General features: G+C 44.3%; 2 protein-coding genes across 2 annotated transcripts; one reads left to right on the top strand and one right to left on the bottom strand.

Annotated features, from left to right (window-relative positions):
- Nucleotides 1-12592: 12592 nt before the first annotated feature.
- LOC138367302 (dynein heavy chain-like) lies at nucleotides 12593-13448 on the bottom strand. The gene is made up of 2 exons (XM_069328726.1): nucleotides 12761-13448; nucleotides 12593-12708 (listed from the first exon to the last, which is right to left on the bottom strand). The coding sequence occupies exons 1-2, from the start codon at nucleotides 13446-13448 to the stop codon at nucleotides 12593-12595; spliced, it is 804 nt and encodes a 267-aa protein (XP_069184827.1).
- A 663-nt stretch (nucleotides 13449-14111) lies between these two features.
- On the top strand, nucleotides 14112-15062 carry LOC138367303 (anti-sigma-I factor RsgI-like). The gene has a single exon (XM_069328727.1). It carries the CDS (start codon nucleotides 14112-14114, stop codon nucleotides 15060-15062), a length of 951 nt encoding a protein of 316 aa, XP_069184828.1.
- The last annotated feature ends 1395 nt before the right edge of the window (nucleotides 15063-16457 follow it).

Below are 16457 nucleotides of genomic sequence, written 5' to 3' on the forward strand. Positions count from 1 at the left end.
ATATATATATGATTACTGCTATTATTGCAAGTGGCCTTTGACAGGAACAATTGAAGAGGAAGCAAAAGTTAATCCTAGTAATCCAGTACATAGTTGGAGGCCAGCCACACCCACAAAGTGGATTGACTGGCTTATTCATCCGTGTTCGTACTGGTTGACTAGTCCCACTACCATACAGGTTGACTAGGCCCACTACCATACTGGTTGACTAGGCCCACTATCATACTGGTTGACTAGGCCCACTACCATACTGGTTGACTAGGCCCACTACCATACTGGTTGACTAGGCCCACTACCATACTGGTTGACTAGGCCCACTACCATACTAGTTGACTAGGCCCACTACCATACTGGTTGACTAGGCCCACTACCATACTGGTTGACTAGGCCCACTACCATACTGGTTGACTAGGCCCACTACCATACTAGTTGACTAGGCCCACTACCATACTGGTTGACTAGGCCCACTACCATACTGGTTGACTAGGCCCACTACCATACTGGTTGACTAGGCCCACTACCATACTGGTTGACTAGGCCCACTACCATACTGGTTGACTAGGCCACTACCATACTGGTTGACTAGGCCACTACCATACTGGTTGACTAGGCCCACTACCATACTAGTTGACTAGGCCCACTACCATACTGGTTGACAAGGCCCACTACCATACTGGTTGACTAGGCCACTACCATACTGGTTGACTAGGCCCACTACCATACAATAAGATAAGGCCTCCCTATTTTAATTACTAATATATGTAGTCTAATACTATAGTTTATGTTAGTCAATTTTGATTGACTACATATATCATTTTAATTAATATCCCCCCCCCCCTTAATGCGCAAGGAGATCGATTTGTGAGAATTTGCAGAAATAAAATCCACTTAAACTATCATACAATTTGCTATCGAAATATATAAATTAACAAATATAAATTCATATAAATTAAATATAAATCTCAATTTATATTTAATAAATTAAATATTCCCCACAATTCCTGTATGAAAGGCTCCTATGGATATAAAGTAAATAGAATTTGGATAAAGACCTGGATAAATAGTAGTTTTTCAATAGGTTGGTTGATGAATGGAACAAATTACTGGGTAGTATAATAGACGTGGAATCCCTTATGTGTTTCAGGCATCGGTTAGGCTTACACATGAATGCATTTGGGTGGAGGAGGAAGATAGAGATGTGAGCAGGTACAAGACCGTGGCTTATTGATCGGTGTGGGTACTCAGCCTATTCCTGATGTATGTGAACGACTTGACAGGAAATAAATGATCTGTTTCCTAGTTTGCAGATGATACCAAATTGATGTGGAGAATTAGAAACGAGGGTGACTGCGGGAGACTTCAGGAGGATCAAGCTGTGCTCCTGTGGTGCTCATATCATCTTCCTTTAACTCTGAGAACTGCAGAGTAATGAGGACAGGTGAGGCGGGAGAGATGACTTGAAAGACTATACGGGTTGGAAGAGAAGCAGTTTCCAGAAACAGTGAAAAATAAGGATCTGAAAATATAGTAGTAGGCATCCATCAGTCTCAGGAGACTATGGAGTTGCGGTCTAGTTGTCGGTCTGGAGTGGCCTCACCAGGGCGCAAAGCCAGGGTAGGTTGATTTGGGGGAGAAGCTGTTACCCAGGCAGCAGGTCCCCCCTCTCCACGGAAAATATATATACTGTATATAGCACCATACCTGTCGCCCCTGGAACACATTATCAAAACAACGTCTACAGCATACACCCAGCTGGTCAATATCTGGATAGCCTTCAGGAACCCAGGCACAGGATGCGATATTCGTCTTCGTAGGACCAGTTCTTGTAAGACCCGAGGAAGCATAAAATTAAAATAGAAAACGAACAGAGGTACTAGACTAGTCTTATCCTAGAGCTCGAACTCACCACCGTGGAGAACAAATTAATCAGGGAGTATATGATAACGTACAAGTTGTTAAGGTATACTAACGGGGTGGGCAGTAAGGCAATTAATGTTCAAAATGAGGAATGAGGCAGGACCAGAGGACGCGGGTGGAAGCTGGAGACACAGATGAGGCAGGACCAGAGGACGCTGGTGGAAGCTGGAGACACAGATGAGGCAGGACCAGAGGACGCGGGTGGAAGCTGGAGACACCGATGAGGCAGGACCAGAGGACGCGGGTGGAAGCTGGAGACACAGATGAGGCAGGATCAGAGGACGCGGGTGGAAGCTGGAGACACAGATGAGGCAGGACCAGAGGACGCGGGTGGAAGCTGGAGACACAGATGAGGCAGGACCAGAGGACGCGGGTGGAAGCTGGAGACACAGATGAGGCAGGACCAGAGGACGCGGGTGGAAGCTGGAGACACAGATGAGGCAGGATCAGAGGACGCGGGTGGAAGCTGGAGACACAGATAAGGCAGGACCAGAGGACGCTGGTGGAAGCTGGAGACACAGATGATGCAGGACCAGAGGACGCGGGTGAAAGCTGGAGACACAGATGAGGCAGGACCAGAGGACGCGGGTGGAAGCTGGAGACACAGATGAGGCAGGACCAGAGGACGCTGGTGGAAGCTGGAGACACAGATGATGCAGGACCAGAGGACGCGGGTGAAAGCTGGAGACACAGATGAGGCAGGACCAGAGGACGCGGGTGGAAGCTGGAGACACAGATGAGGGAGGACCAGAGGACGCGGGTGGAAGCTGGAGACACAGATGAGGCAGGACCAGAGGACGCGGGCGGAAGCTGGAGACACAGATGAGGCAGGACCAGAGGACACGGGTGGAAGCTGGAGACACAGATTAGGCAGGACCAGAGGACACGGGAGGAAGCTGGAGACATAGATGGGGCAGGACCAGAGGACACGGGTGGAAGCTGGAGACACAGATGAGGCAGGACCAGAGGACACGGGAGGAAGCTGGAGACATAGATGGGGCAGGACCAGAGGACACGGGTGGAAGCTGGAGACACAGATGAGGCGGAGAGACATCAGAATAAAACTTCATCAGCGCAAGAGTTCTCAGGGAAAATTGATAGAGTAGCTAAAGCAAGGTATTTAACATGGGTAGTGCTCGCACAAGGGATATAAAGGTGGAAACTGAGTGCCCATATGAGCCACAGAAACATTATAAGTAAATTTGCCAGTGTCAGAGTAACTGATAAATGGAATGCATTAGGAAGTGATGTGGTGGAGGCAGATTCCATACGCGGTTTGAAGTACTGATATGACTGAGCCCAATAGGCTCAGGAACTTGTACATCAGTTGATTGGTTTGAATAGGCGGGACCAAATAGCCGAAGCTCAACACCCGCAATCACAGTTAATTGAGTTAAAGTAGGAGAGTACCAGTTGATTGGATGTTGGGAGGCGGGCCCAGAGTCTCGAAGCTCAACTCCTCAATTGTAACTACTGTAAGCAAATACTCTTTTAACTCTGACAGCTCCTCAGATTTGCGATAATAGCCTAATTGCAACCCTTGTCACTGCCAGACTGTTTAAATACACAAGTAATTGACCTCGCCTGCACCATCACGTTACTACACAGTAATTTCCTCTCAACAATTTATTCCCCTGAAGGGGCTCTAGGCATTAATGGACTTGGTTACCGCGGTGACAGTCTTGTACTGCTCTTCATGTCCAACTCTGCCTTTGTTGGCGATAATTTGTATTGGTTTTCATGTATTGTTGATCGTCAGTTCTTGTGTGTGTTTTGTGTTTGTTTTGAATGTATTTTGTGTATTTATGTCTGTGTTTTTGTTTTGCGAATTTTGGTGTGTGTTTTGAGTGTGTGTGTGTGTGTGTGTGTGTGTGTTGGTCTTTCCTACATGTTTACGCGTACATGCTGACATACATTAAGCATTTCGTGCACATGTCTATATCAAATACAAATAGAAAACCTAACCAGTTGATATAAATTTCATAATGTTGCAGTCTTAAGTTTGTTTGAAGGGAGATTTACCCGAATGTTAAAAAAAAAAAAAAAAAAAAAATAGAGTCTCATGGTATTGGGGGTGCTATATTAAGCTGGATTAGGGCATGGCTATACCAAAGGAAACAGAGAGTTAGTATAAATGGAATCAAGTCAGAGTGGGAAAATGTTGTAAGTGGAGTGCCTCAAGGCTCTGTCCTGGGACCTCTGTTGTTTATAATATATATAAATGATTTAGATTCAGGTTTGAGTAGCAACATTTGCAAATTTGCCGATGATACGAAAATCGGTAGGGAAATTAATTCGGAGGAGGACTCACTATCACTTCAAGTTGATCTAGATAGGGTTTTGAAATGGTCAAAGGATTGGCAGATGCAGTTTAATGCTGATAAATGTAAAGTTCTGAGGTTAGGTAATGATGATAGAGTTACAAGATACGAGCTAGATGGTGTTGTGATTGCGAAGTCGGATTGCGAAAGGTATCTGGGAGTTATGATTAGTAAGAATTTAAAACAAAAGGATCAATGCATAAATGTTCGTAATAAGGCAAATCGGACACTTGGATTTATTAATCGCAGCGTTAGTAACAAGACACCTGGTGTGGTTCTCAAGCTATATCTTGCTCTAGTTAGGCCCCATTTAGATTATGCAGTTCAGTTTTGGTCGCCATATTATAGAATGGATATAAATTCACTTGAACGTGTCCAGCGTAGGATGACTAAGTTAATTCCCCAAATTAGAAATCTTTCATATGAAGAAAGATTAACAAAGCTTAAGTTGCATTCACTGGAAAGGCGAAGAGTTAGGGGTGACATGATAGAGGTTTACAAGTGGATGAATGGACATAACCGGGGGGATATTAATAGGGTATTAAAAGTATCAACACAGGACAGAACACGAAACAATGGATATAAATTGGATAAGTTTAGATTTAGGAAAGACTTGGGTAAATACTGGTTCAGTAACAGGGTTGTTGATTTGTGGAACCAATTGCCGCGTAACATTGTGGAGGTGGGGTCCCTCGATTGTTTCAAGCACGGGTTGGACAAGTATATGAGTGGGATTGGGTGGTTATAGAATAGGAGCTGCCTCGTATGGGCCAATAGGCCTTCTGCAGTTACCTTTGTTCTTATGTTCTTATGTTCTTATGTTACCACACATTATTGTGTAGCCTCTGACGGGGTATGTTCTCTTGTGTTACGACAATCTGCAGTACTACATATAGAATCTATATATGTATTCACTATGTGTAACTACAGTATATATGTATGTGTGTAAATGTAACTCAAGTTGATGACTGGGGCTCGTAAGGCACGCACGTGTCGTTGAGCAGGTGTGCATGCACGTGTCGTTGAATAGGTGCGCACGCACGTGTCGTTGAGCAGGTGCGCACGCACGTGTCGTTGAACAGGTGCGCACGCACGTGTCGTTGAACAGGTGCGCACGCACGTGTCGTTGAACAGGTGCGCACACACGTGTCGTTGAACAGGTGTGAACAGACAACACATAAGAACATAAGAACATAAGAACAAAGGTAACTGCAGAAGGCCTATTGGCCCATACGAGGCAGCTCCTATTCTATAACCACCCAATCCCACTCATATACTTGTCCAACCCGTGCTTGAAACAATCGAGGGACCCCACCTCCACAATGTTACGCGGCAATTGGTTCCACAAATCAACAACCCTGTTACTGAACCAGTATTTACCCAGGTCTTTCCTAAATCTAAACTTATCCAATTTATATCCATTGTTTCGTGTTCTGTCCTGTGTTGATACTTTTAATACCCTATTAATATCCCCCCGGTTATGTCCATTCATCCACTTGTAAACCTCTATCATGTCACCCCTAACTCTTCGCCTTTCCAGTGAATGCAACTTAAGCTTTGTTAATCTTTCTTCATATGAAAGATTTCTAATTTGGGGAATTAACTTAGTCATCCTACGCTGGACACGTTCAAGTGAATTTATATCCATTCTATAATATGGCGACCAAAACTGAACTGCATAATCTAAATGGGGCCTAACTAGAGCAAGATATAGCTTGAGAACCACACCAGGTGTCTTGTTACTAACGCTGCGATTAATAAATCCAAGTGTCCGATTTGCCTTATTACGAACATTTATGCATTGATCCTTTTGTTTTAAATTCTTACTAATCATAACTCCCAGATCCCTTTCGCAATCCGACTTCGCAATCACAACACCATCTAGCTCGTATCTTGTAACTCTATCATCATTACCTAACCTCAGAACTTTACATTTATCAGCATTAAACTGCATCTGCCAATCCTTTGACCATTTCAAAACCCTATCTAGATCAACTTGAAGTGATAGTGAGTCCTCCTCCGAATTAATTTCCCTACCGATTTTCGTATCATCGGCAAATTTGCAAATGTTGCTACTCAAACCTGAATCTAAATCATTTATATATATTATAAACAACAGAGGTCCCAGGACAGAGCCTTGAGGCACTCCACTTACAACATTTTCCCACTCTGACTTGATTCCATTTATACTAACTCTCTGTTTCCTTTGGTATAGCCATGCCCTAATCCAGCTTAATATAGCACCCCCAATACCATGAGACTCTATCTTTTTAATCAGTCTTTCATGTGGCACTGTATCAAAAGCTTTGCTAAAGTCAAGGTATACAACATCGCAATCCTTACCACTATCAACTGCCTCAACAATGCTAGAATAAAAAGATAACAAATTTGTTAAACATGAACGGCCATTTATAAAACCATGTTGCGACTCAATTATTAATTTATGTTTTTCAAGATGAAGACGAATTTTATTTGCTATTATAGATTCGAGTAACTTTCCCACAATAGACGTTAGGCTAATTGGTCGATAGTTAGACGCAAGTGATCTATCTCCTTTCTTAAAAACTGGTATCACATTAGCAACTTTCCAAAACTCTGGCACTCTGCCTGACTCTATTGATTTATTAAATATGGTTGACAGTGGGTCACAAAGCTCCTCTTTGCATTCTTTAAGCACCCTGGCAAACACTTCATCCGGCCCTGGGGATTTGTTTGGTTTGAGTTTTACTATTTGTTTAAGAACATCCTCCCTGGTAACTGCTAAACTCGTCAACCTGTCCTCGTCCCCACCCACATAGACTTGTTCGGCTGAAGGCATATTGTTAAGTTCCTCTTTAGTAAATACAGATACAAAATATTTATTAAAAATACTACTCATCTCTTCATCACTATCTGTTATTTGACCTGTCTCAGTTTTTAATGGACCTATCCTTTCCCTAGTCTTAGTACGATATAACTGAAAAAACCCTTTAGGATTTGTCTTTGCTTGCCCTGCTATGCAAACTTCATAGTTTCTTTTTGCTTTCCTTATCTCTTTTTTAACATTTCTAACCAGTTGTACGAATTCCTGTTCTAAAGTGACCTCCCCATTTTTAATCCTTTTGTACCAAGCTCTCTTTTTACCTATAAGGTTCTTCAAATTCTTTGTTATCCACTTTGGGTCATTAGTATTCGATCTATTCAATTTGTATGGTATACTACGTTCCTGTGCTTTGTTTAGAATATTCTTAAATAAGTTATATATTGAATCCACATCGAAATCCCCATTTAAGTCACCTATCACTGGGTTCATGTCTCGCTCCAAGACCGGCCCACACCCCATACCCAAGACTTTCCAATCAATTTGACCCAAAAAATTTCTTAGGCTATTAAAATCAGCTTTTCGAAAATCTGGCACTTTAACAGAATTTTCTCCTACTGGTCTATTCCATTCTATGCTAAATCTGATTTCTTTGTGATCACTGCTCCCTAGCTCACTCCCTATTTCGATGTCATTAATTTGCGTTTCCCTGTTAGTTAACACTAAATCTAAAATATTATTTTCCCGTGTTGGTTCCTTAATGTGTTGCGTAAGAAAGCAATCGTCAATTAATTCTAGAAAATCTTCTGCTTCACTATTCCCTGTTTTGTTCAACCAGTTTATTCCGCTAAAATTAAAGTCACCCATGACATAAATACTGTTAGATCTAGATGCTCTAGATATTTCATCCCATAGATGCTTTGCTTCCATTCTGTCTAAATTTGGTGGCCTATATATTACTCCTATTATAATATTATTAGCTTTTTCGTTTAATTCAATCCAAATGGTTTCTGTGTGTGGCTCTGTTTTGATTCCCTCTTTGAGACTACATTTCAAATTGTCCCTAACATATATGGCTACTCCACCTCCTCGTCTAATATATCTATCTGTGTGAAATAGTTTAAATCCATATATTTGATATTCAGCTAATAGTTCTCTATTTTCTACATTCATCCACGTTTCGGTAAGTGCAATAATATCTATTTTTTCTGTGCAGACAAGAGCATTTAATTCGTTAATTTTATTTCTTAGACTTCTACTGTTAGTGTAATATACCCTAAGTGAATTGTTATTTTGCGGACCTTCTCTTTCCCTGATCGTTTTGCCAATTCCTTTCGCCCACAAACACATACTTTTATTACCTCCTTCCTCCAAATCAATTCCCATACCTCTATCTACTAACAGTTTAAACCCAAACAAACACCTCTAACCACTTCTTCTAACGAGTTCGCAACAGCAACAACCCCAGCTCTCGATAGATGCACCCCATCACGAGCATACATTTCATTTCTTCCATAGAAGTGTTCCCAGTTGTCTATGAAAGATATTGCATTTGATTTGCAATATCTTTCCAGCCGGCAATTGACACCAAGTGCCCTCGATATCCATTCATTTCCCACTCCCTTTCTTGGAAGAATGCCACATATGATCGGGATTCCTCCCTTGCTCCTAACTAACTCTATGGCTGTTTTATACCTCTGAATCAGTTCCTCACTCCTAACTCGACCAACATCATTTCCTCCCACGCTAATGCAAATAATGGGATGGTTCCCATTACCAGCCATAATATCATTCATGTTGTTTATAATATCACCAATGCCAGCTCCGGGATAGCAAACCCTTAACCTGTTCCCCCTATCTCTAGCACAAAACGTTCTATCCAAATACCTTATCTGGGAATCTCCCACAACTAATGTTTGCTTAGGTACTTCCTTTACTTTCTGAGGGGCCTGCGCTTCCTTTCTCTTCGTTGCTTTCCCTTTTGCGCGATGCACAGTCTCTCCACAGCACTCGTCCTCCAAAACGTCAAATGAATTAGAGGTTGCTATGGCGTTTGAAGGCGGCTTTATCAAAGTCTTCTTAAGGCCCCTGTCTTTAACAACTCTCCAAGACGAGGTCCCTTTACTGCTGGTCTCCCCCCTCGTCACCTCTCGCCGTTCCTTCAGCTGACGCACCTCCTCCCGCAGAAAGTCCAACTCCGTCCTCAGGGCCCCCACCAGAGTCACCAGGTCCTTAACTACAACCTCCATATTGCAATGATAATATAACATTATCTTACTTTTATATTTTTTTACTTCCATGCAGTGATGGAAGTAAAATAAACGTGATTGTAAGATATTGCAGAGATATCTTACGTCTCAAAGATGAGAGGTTCGTGTAAGCGTGAGAGACTACTGTGAACCAAATGTTTCCACAACAGGGGTCTTTATTACAGGTGGTCTATATAACGCGGTTCTCCATAAAAGGGGGAGATGATCTCCATAACAGGGGGTGGTCTCCATAACAGGGGGGGTGGTCTCCATAACAGGGGCTGGTCTCCATAACAGGGGGGGGTGGTCTCCATAACAGGGGGGGGTGGTCGCCATAACAGGGGGTGGTTTCCATAACAGGGGGGGTGGTCGCCATAACAGGGGGTGGTCTCCATAACAGGGGGGGGGTGACCATAACAGGGGGTGGTCTCCATAACAGGGGGGTGGTCTCCATAACAGGGGGGTGGTTTCCATAACAGTGGGTGATCTCCATAACATGGGTGGTCTCCATAACAGGGGGGTGGTCTCTTTAACAGGGGCTGGTCTCCATAACAGGGATGGTCTCCATAACAGAGATGGTCTCCATAACAGAGATGGTCTCCATAACAGGGGGGTGGTCTCCATAACAGGGATGGTCTCCATAATGGTACTTGGATTTATTAATCGCAGCGTTAGTAACAAGACACCTGGTGTGGTTCTCAAGCTATATCTTGCTCTAGTTAGGCCCCATTTAGATTATGCAGTTCAGTTTTGGTCGCCATATTATAGAATGGATATAAATTCACTTGAACGTGTCCAGCGTAGGATGACTAAGTTAATTCCCCAAATTAGAAATCTTTCATATGAAGAAAGATTAACAAAGCTTAAGTTGCATTCACTGGAAAGGCGAAGAGTTAGGGGTGACATGATAGAGGTTTACAAGTGGATGAATGGACATAACCGGGGGGATATTAATAGGGTATTAAAAGTATCAACACAGGACAGAACACGAAACAATGGGTATAAATTGGATAAGTTTAGATTTAGGAAAGACTTGGGTAAATACTGGTTCAGTAACAGGGTTGTTGATTTGTGGAACCAATTGCCGCGTAACATTGTGGAGGTGGGGTCCCTCGATTGTTTCAAGCACGGGTTGGACAAGTATATGAGTGGGATTGGGTGGTTATAGAATAGGAGCTGCCTCGTATGGGCCAATAGGCCTTCTGCAGTTACCTTTGTTCTTATGTTCTTATGTTCTTATAACAGAGATGGTCTCCATAACAGGGGGTGGTCTACATAACAGGGGGTGGTCTCCGTGACAGAAAACACCAAATACATACGGGAATTAAAACTGCATACGAGACAAACGTTATAAAAGCTTCATGGTGCTTTATACATTCCGTCTAAGTATACATAATACATGGTGTGTATTCGGGGTTATGTATGCCGAGAAACATTCTTCTGTACGTATATTTACTATTAATGTTTAATGTACTTTCTTTGTAGCCTCGTAATAAATGCATGTGTGAATTTGGCTGCGTATTTTATAACAAAGGAATGTCAGTGTAGCGAATGTCACTTCTTGCATGCTTGCCTCCCCGGCCTTATGCTGTAGCAGCAGTGGTCACTTGTATATTTGGAACTTGTGAGCTAATGTACGTTCTAAACTATATACAGGTTGTAAGTCACATATGTGTGTGTATGCATGTACATGTGTATGTGAATGTATATATTAGTTTTTTTATTAATATAAAGGGATGTGCCTCTTCTGGGTGGAAGAAGGGGACCCATAGCCTCCTACCTTGAGGTTACCTTGAGGTGCTTCCGGGGCTTAGCGTCCCCGCGGCCCGGTCGTCGACCAGCGACCGGGCCGCGGGGACGCTAGGGGTTGCTGGACTGGTTGCCTCGGGGAAATGCCCTGCACAAAGCACACGTAATGCATTAGAGGGGATTTTGGGGGTCCTCTCCAATGTAGTCTTCGTGTTCTCTTGATCTACTACCCACCTTCTTTCTGTGTTTTGTTTTGCTTTATTCGATATTTAAGTGTTACAGGCTGTACATTGGTGAATACATTGAGTGGTTAAAAGTTATAGAACTTTTGGAGTTCCTCTGCTTCCGGACAGGAACCGAGGACGCAGAAGACGTTTCCCCCCTCTGGATCACCACATTGAGGAACAGGTTTTCTTTAACGCACAATTAATTAAACACAACTGCATTGTCTACTGTTATTTTTTATGGATATTTTGCATTCTACGTAGATTCCTTCTACCATCAAGAGGGTGAAGAAACACTAGATCAATAAATTAATCAGTTTGATTTTTTCGACGCTTCGTGAACAATGTGACATCTTCAGGAATACACACTATGTACTGAAGATAGAGGAATACTAAGCTTACGTGCAGAAACATAGATATTTCTAAGTGTGGATTCTCCTCACTCTAAAGTTCCTTGATCGTAGGGAGCGCCATAGGATAGAGTGAGGTGATTGTTGCCTGACTCCGGCTTCTGGCTGTCCGTCTGGTCTTTCATCTTGCCTCTGGGTCACTGGAGGACCGTCGAACAGCTGTGTGCTCGATGTCGATTTCATCTGAATGTTGATTACTGGCGTCAGCTCCCGAATGAACACAGCCTCAAGCGTACGCATCGACGATCGAAGGAGCCTCAAGGAATTTATCATTTAGTGCTTTATCTGCTTCATTCTCATTTTCTATGACTTTACCCTCTTTAGTCTCAATACCCAGTTACTTATCTTTGGTTTCTTTTAAATGTAACTGTGCATAGGTTTGCCCTGCCTCTTTGCTTTGGCTGCAACGTAATTTTCCTACTGCTTCTCAACCTCTCTTCTTGCTTTCACATGCTTATTTGCATCTATCAAACAGGTGTTCGGGTTATATACCGTCATGTTCTCTATATGTCCAGTTCAAGTAATCCTGCTCTGAATGTTTGCTAAAGTCATCTCCTGTCGTACCACTGGCTGACTGCTTATATTTGTATCTTAATATCGTGTTGGTGGTAAGAATGTGGTCTCAGCTTCCTTGTACTTTTCAGCAATGCAGTCCATGAAATTTTGAGATTTACTTCTCAGCTCTCCTTACGTTGTGTTTGCTCCAGTTTCAACCTCCTCATCCCAGCTGATCCTAGAGATGGATATCCTTGACTGAATCCAGTTTCACTCCTTCATCCCAGCTGATCCTAGACATGGATAACCTTGAGGGAATCCAAACACGTAATGGTCGTTGTTGTCTTAGCAACAATGAAGGGAATAGGGTGGTGGAGGCGGCCGCTCCCGTCCTCTGCTCAGTATGCATAAGTCTACCCGAGATCGATTAATTGTTTATATTCAAATTGTGGGGCCGTGGGTCTCTATCTGTGATCTGGGCTGCCTGCTGTTGCTGCTGCTGCTGCTGCACGTCCAAGGTGCGCGGGGCTGCTCCCACAACAGCTGCAACCACAGTAATACGACATGCAGCTCCAATAATTGTTTATTACGTTACTTGCAGCTGCAACTACAGACGTACTACAAACAGCTACAACCAACTGCATCACAACCAGCTGCACCACAACCAGCTGCACCACAACCAGCTGCACCACAACCAGCTGCACCACAACCAGCTGGTACACACCCAGCTGCACGACAACCAGCTGCACCACAACCAGCTGCACCACAACCAGCTGCACCACAACCAGCTGGTACACACCCAGCTGCACCACAACCAGCTGCACCACAACCAGCTGCACCACAACCAGCTGGTACACACCCAGCTGCACCACAACCAGCTGCACCACAACCAGCTGCACCACAACCAGCTGCACCACAACCAGCTGCACCACAACCAGCTGGTACACACCCAGCTGCACCACAACCAGCTGCACCACAACCAGCTGCACCACAACCAGCTGCACCACAACCAGCTGCACCACAACCAGCTGCACCACAACCAGCTGCACCACAACCAGCTGCAACACAACCAGCTGCACCACGACCAGCTGCACCACGACCAGCTGCACCACGACCAGCTGCACCACAACCAGCTGCACCACAACCAGCTGCACCACAACCAGCTGCACCACAACCAGCTGCACCACGACCAGCTGCACCACGACCAGCTGCAACAACGAGAGCAATGTCTGATGAACGTTCATCTTAACAGTCCTAAGGCGTGGCTCCACCTCGTCTCTCATTGTTTATGTCATTGTTAGTCTCCGTATTGCTCCTCCCCCTCCCCCCCCCCCCCCCTCTCTCTCTCTCTCTCTCTCTCTCTCTCTCTCTCTCTCTCTCTCTCTCTCTCTCTCTCTCTCTCTCTCTCTCTCTCGCTCTCTCTCTCTCTCTCTCTCTCTCTCTCTCTCTCTCTCTCTCTCTCTCTCTCTCTCTCTCTCTCTCTCTCTGTCTCTCTCTCACATGCAAAACTTACGGGCTTCACACATCAGCCCCTTGAACATAAGGAGCAGTGAGTTCCCAGAACACAGGAGGAACAAAGTGGACCAACAGAACACAGGGAGAACAAAGTGGACCAACAGAACACAGGAGGAACAAAGTGGACCAACAGAACACAGGAGGAACAAAGTGGACCAACAGAACACAGGAGGAACAAAGTGGACCAACAGAACACAGGAGGAACAAAGTGGACCAACAGAACACCAGGAGGAACAAAGTGGACCAACAGAACACCAGGAGGAACAAAGTGGACCAACAGAACACAGGGGGAACAAAGTGGACCAACAGAACACCAGGAGGAACAAAGTGGACCAACAGAACACAGGAGGAACAAAGTGGACCAACAGAACACAGGGGGAACAAAGTGGACCAACAGAACATAGGAGGAACAAAGTGGACCAACAGAACACATGAGGAACAAAGTAGACCAACAGAACACAGGAACAAAGTGGACCAACAGAACACAAGAGGAACAAAGTGGACCAACAGAACACAGGAGGAACAAAGTGGACCAACAGAACACAGGAGGCACAAAGTGGACCAACAGAACACAGGAGGAACAAAGTGGACCAACAGAACACCAGGAGGAACAAAGTGGACCAACAGAACACAGGAGGAACAAAGTGGACCAACAGAACACAGGGGGAACAAAGTGGACCAACAGAACACCAGGAGGAACAAAGTGGACCAACAGAACACAGGAGGAACAAAGTGGACCAACAGAACACAGGGGGAACAAAGTGGACCAACAGAACATAGGAGGAACAAAGTGGACCAACAGAACACATGAGGAACAAAGTAGACCAACAGAACACAGGAACAAAGTGGACCAACAGAACACAAGAGGAACAAAGGGGACCAACAGAACACAAGAGGAACAAAGGGGACCAACAGAACACAAGAGGAACAAAGTGGACCAACAGAACACAAAAGGAACCAAGTGGACCAACAGAACACAGGAGGAACAAAGTGGACCAACAGAACACAAGAGGAACAAAGGGGACCAACAGAACACAAGAGGAACAAAGTGGACCAACAGAACACAAAAGGAACCAAGTGGACCAACAGAACACAGGAGGAACAAAGTGGACCAACAGAACACAAGAGGAACAAAGGGGACCAACAGAACACAAGAGGAACAAAGTGGACCAACAGAACACAGGAGGAACAAAGTGGACCAACAGAACACAAGAGGAACAAAGGGGACCAACAGAACACAAGAGGAACAAAGTGGACCAACAGACCGCTCTGATCGCATTACCTGCGGAGAGTCTTCACAGGGGACAAAGCTCACCAGGGGACCAATCAAAGTATCTTTCGCTCAGGGACTAACAAATTACATTTACAGGAGTCCAGCATAGAGCCTTAACACAGGGCTAATAGAGTCCTCACACAAGAGTAACAGAGTCCTTACACAGGACCAGCATAGAGTCCTTACACAGGACCAGCATAGAGTCCTTACACAGGACCAGCATAGAGTCCTTACACAGGACCAGCATAGAGTCCTTACACAGGACCAGCAGTGAGTCCTTACACAGGACCAGCATAGAGTCCTTACACAGGACCAGCATAGAGTCCTTACACAGGACCAGCATAGAGTCCTTACACAGGACCAGCATAGAGTCCTTACACAGGACCAACATAGAGCCTTTACACAGGACCAACATAGAGCCTTTACACAGGGCTAATAGAATCCTCACACAAGAGTAACAAGACTCCTTGCACGGGACCAACATAGAGCCTTTACACAGGACCAATATAGAGCCTTTACACAGGACCAACAGAGGCTCTAACACTGACCACACACCGAGGGGGCTGCCACACCATCCTGCTCGCCCTCTCCTATACTACCTCGGGTTTTTAACGGAAGCGACCATTACGTTAATAATGCGACGGAGTAGTAAAAATTAAATCACCGTAATGTTATATGTGCATCTGCCTGGATAGGTTCGGTGGGTTGCTTGGGTTAGTTTCTGGTTGGGCATAACAGTTGTATTTGTTACGTAGTGGCAAGTCAAGAGAAAGAGACTCACCATCACCATTCATCATATGGAAATCACTATTTCATCAGTCGGAACAATAAACAACTGCCCATTTGGCTCTCATCCAGCAAATCAACGTAACCATATATTTTTTTGTTTTGTTTATCTATTGCTTCGAAATTTTAACGAAATTGAAAAAAGTTTTCATCGAATAATAATAGACAAAACAGAAGGGAAAATGACAGGAGAAGATTAATAACACGGAGACCAAACAGAAGGGAAAATATGTGATTATAAAAATCATAATAACATAGAGCGCGAAGAGAGAGGAGTGTTGTCGGGTGTTAGGACTAATCCCTCAGCTCTATAACTAGTACCAGACGCCTGTCTTTACGCCTCATTATCGATGCGAGTCACAGCTCTGCATTCATTTTACCCGATACAATATAACAGAGGACGATGATAAGCGGTCATTGTTGGCTGAAAAAATAAAAAGTATGCGACGCCGCTGCCAGACGCGTGATGCTGTCCGTAGCTGTTCAATCAAGTACGAATTCGACTTTTCCTTGTTTCCATCGGGGAGGGAGACGGCGAGTATAACATCTGAGGCATTGTTATGGCGGTCGGAGATGGCGTGCTTCGTCGGCGATGCTTATCCATGATTGACAAAAATTGCTCCGCTGTGAATTGTGGTTAGCCAGAATTTAAAAAAAAAAAGTGCCAGAGAGACAATAATTTCGGTATCAGACTGTCCGTGCTCTCCCATCATTAACA

Source organism: Procambarus clarkii, chromosome 21 (genome assembly GCF_040958095.1).
Source record: "Procambarus clarkii isolate CNS0578487 chromosome 21, FALCON_Pclarkii_2.0, whole genome shotgun sequence".
Classification (NCBI taxonomy): domain Eukaryota; kingdom Metazoa; phylum Arthropoda; class Malacostraca; order Decapoda; family Cambaridae; genus Procambarus; species Procambarus clarkii.

Bases quoted from the DNA above. Each gene is read 5' to 3' on its own strand.
- LOC138367302 (XM_069328726.1), bottom strand. From the start codon at position 13,448: ATGAGAGACGAGGTGGAGCCACGCCTTAGGACTGTTAAGATGAACGTT. The intron at 12,709-12,760 runs GTAACGTAATAA...CTGTGGTTGCAG, and splicing joins GTCTGTAGTTGCAGCTGCAA to CTGTTGTGGGAGCAGCCCCG.
- LOC138367303 (XM_069328727.1), top strand. From the start codon at position 14,112: ATGAGGAACAAAGTAGACCAACAGAACACAGGAACAAAGTGGACCAAC.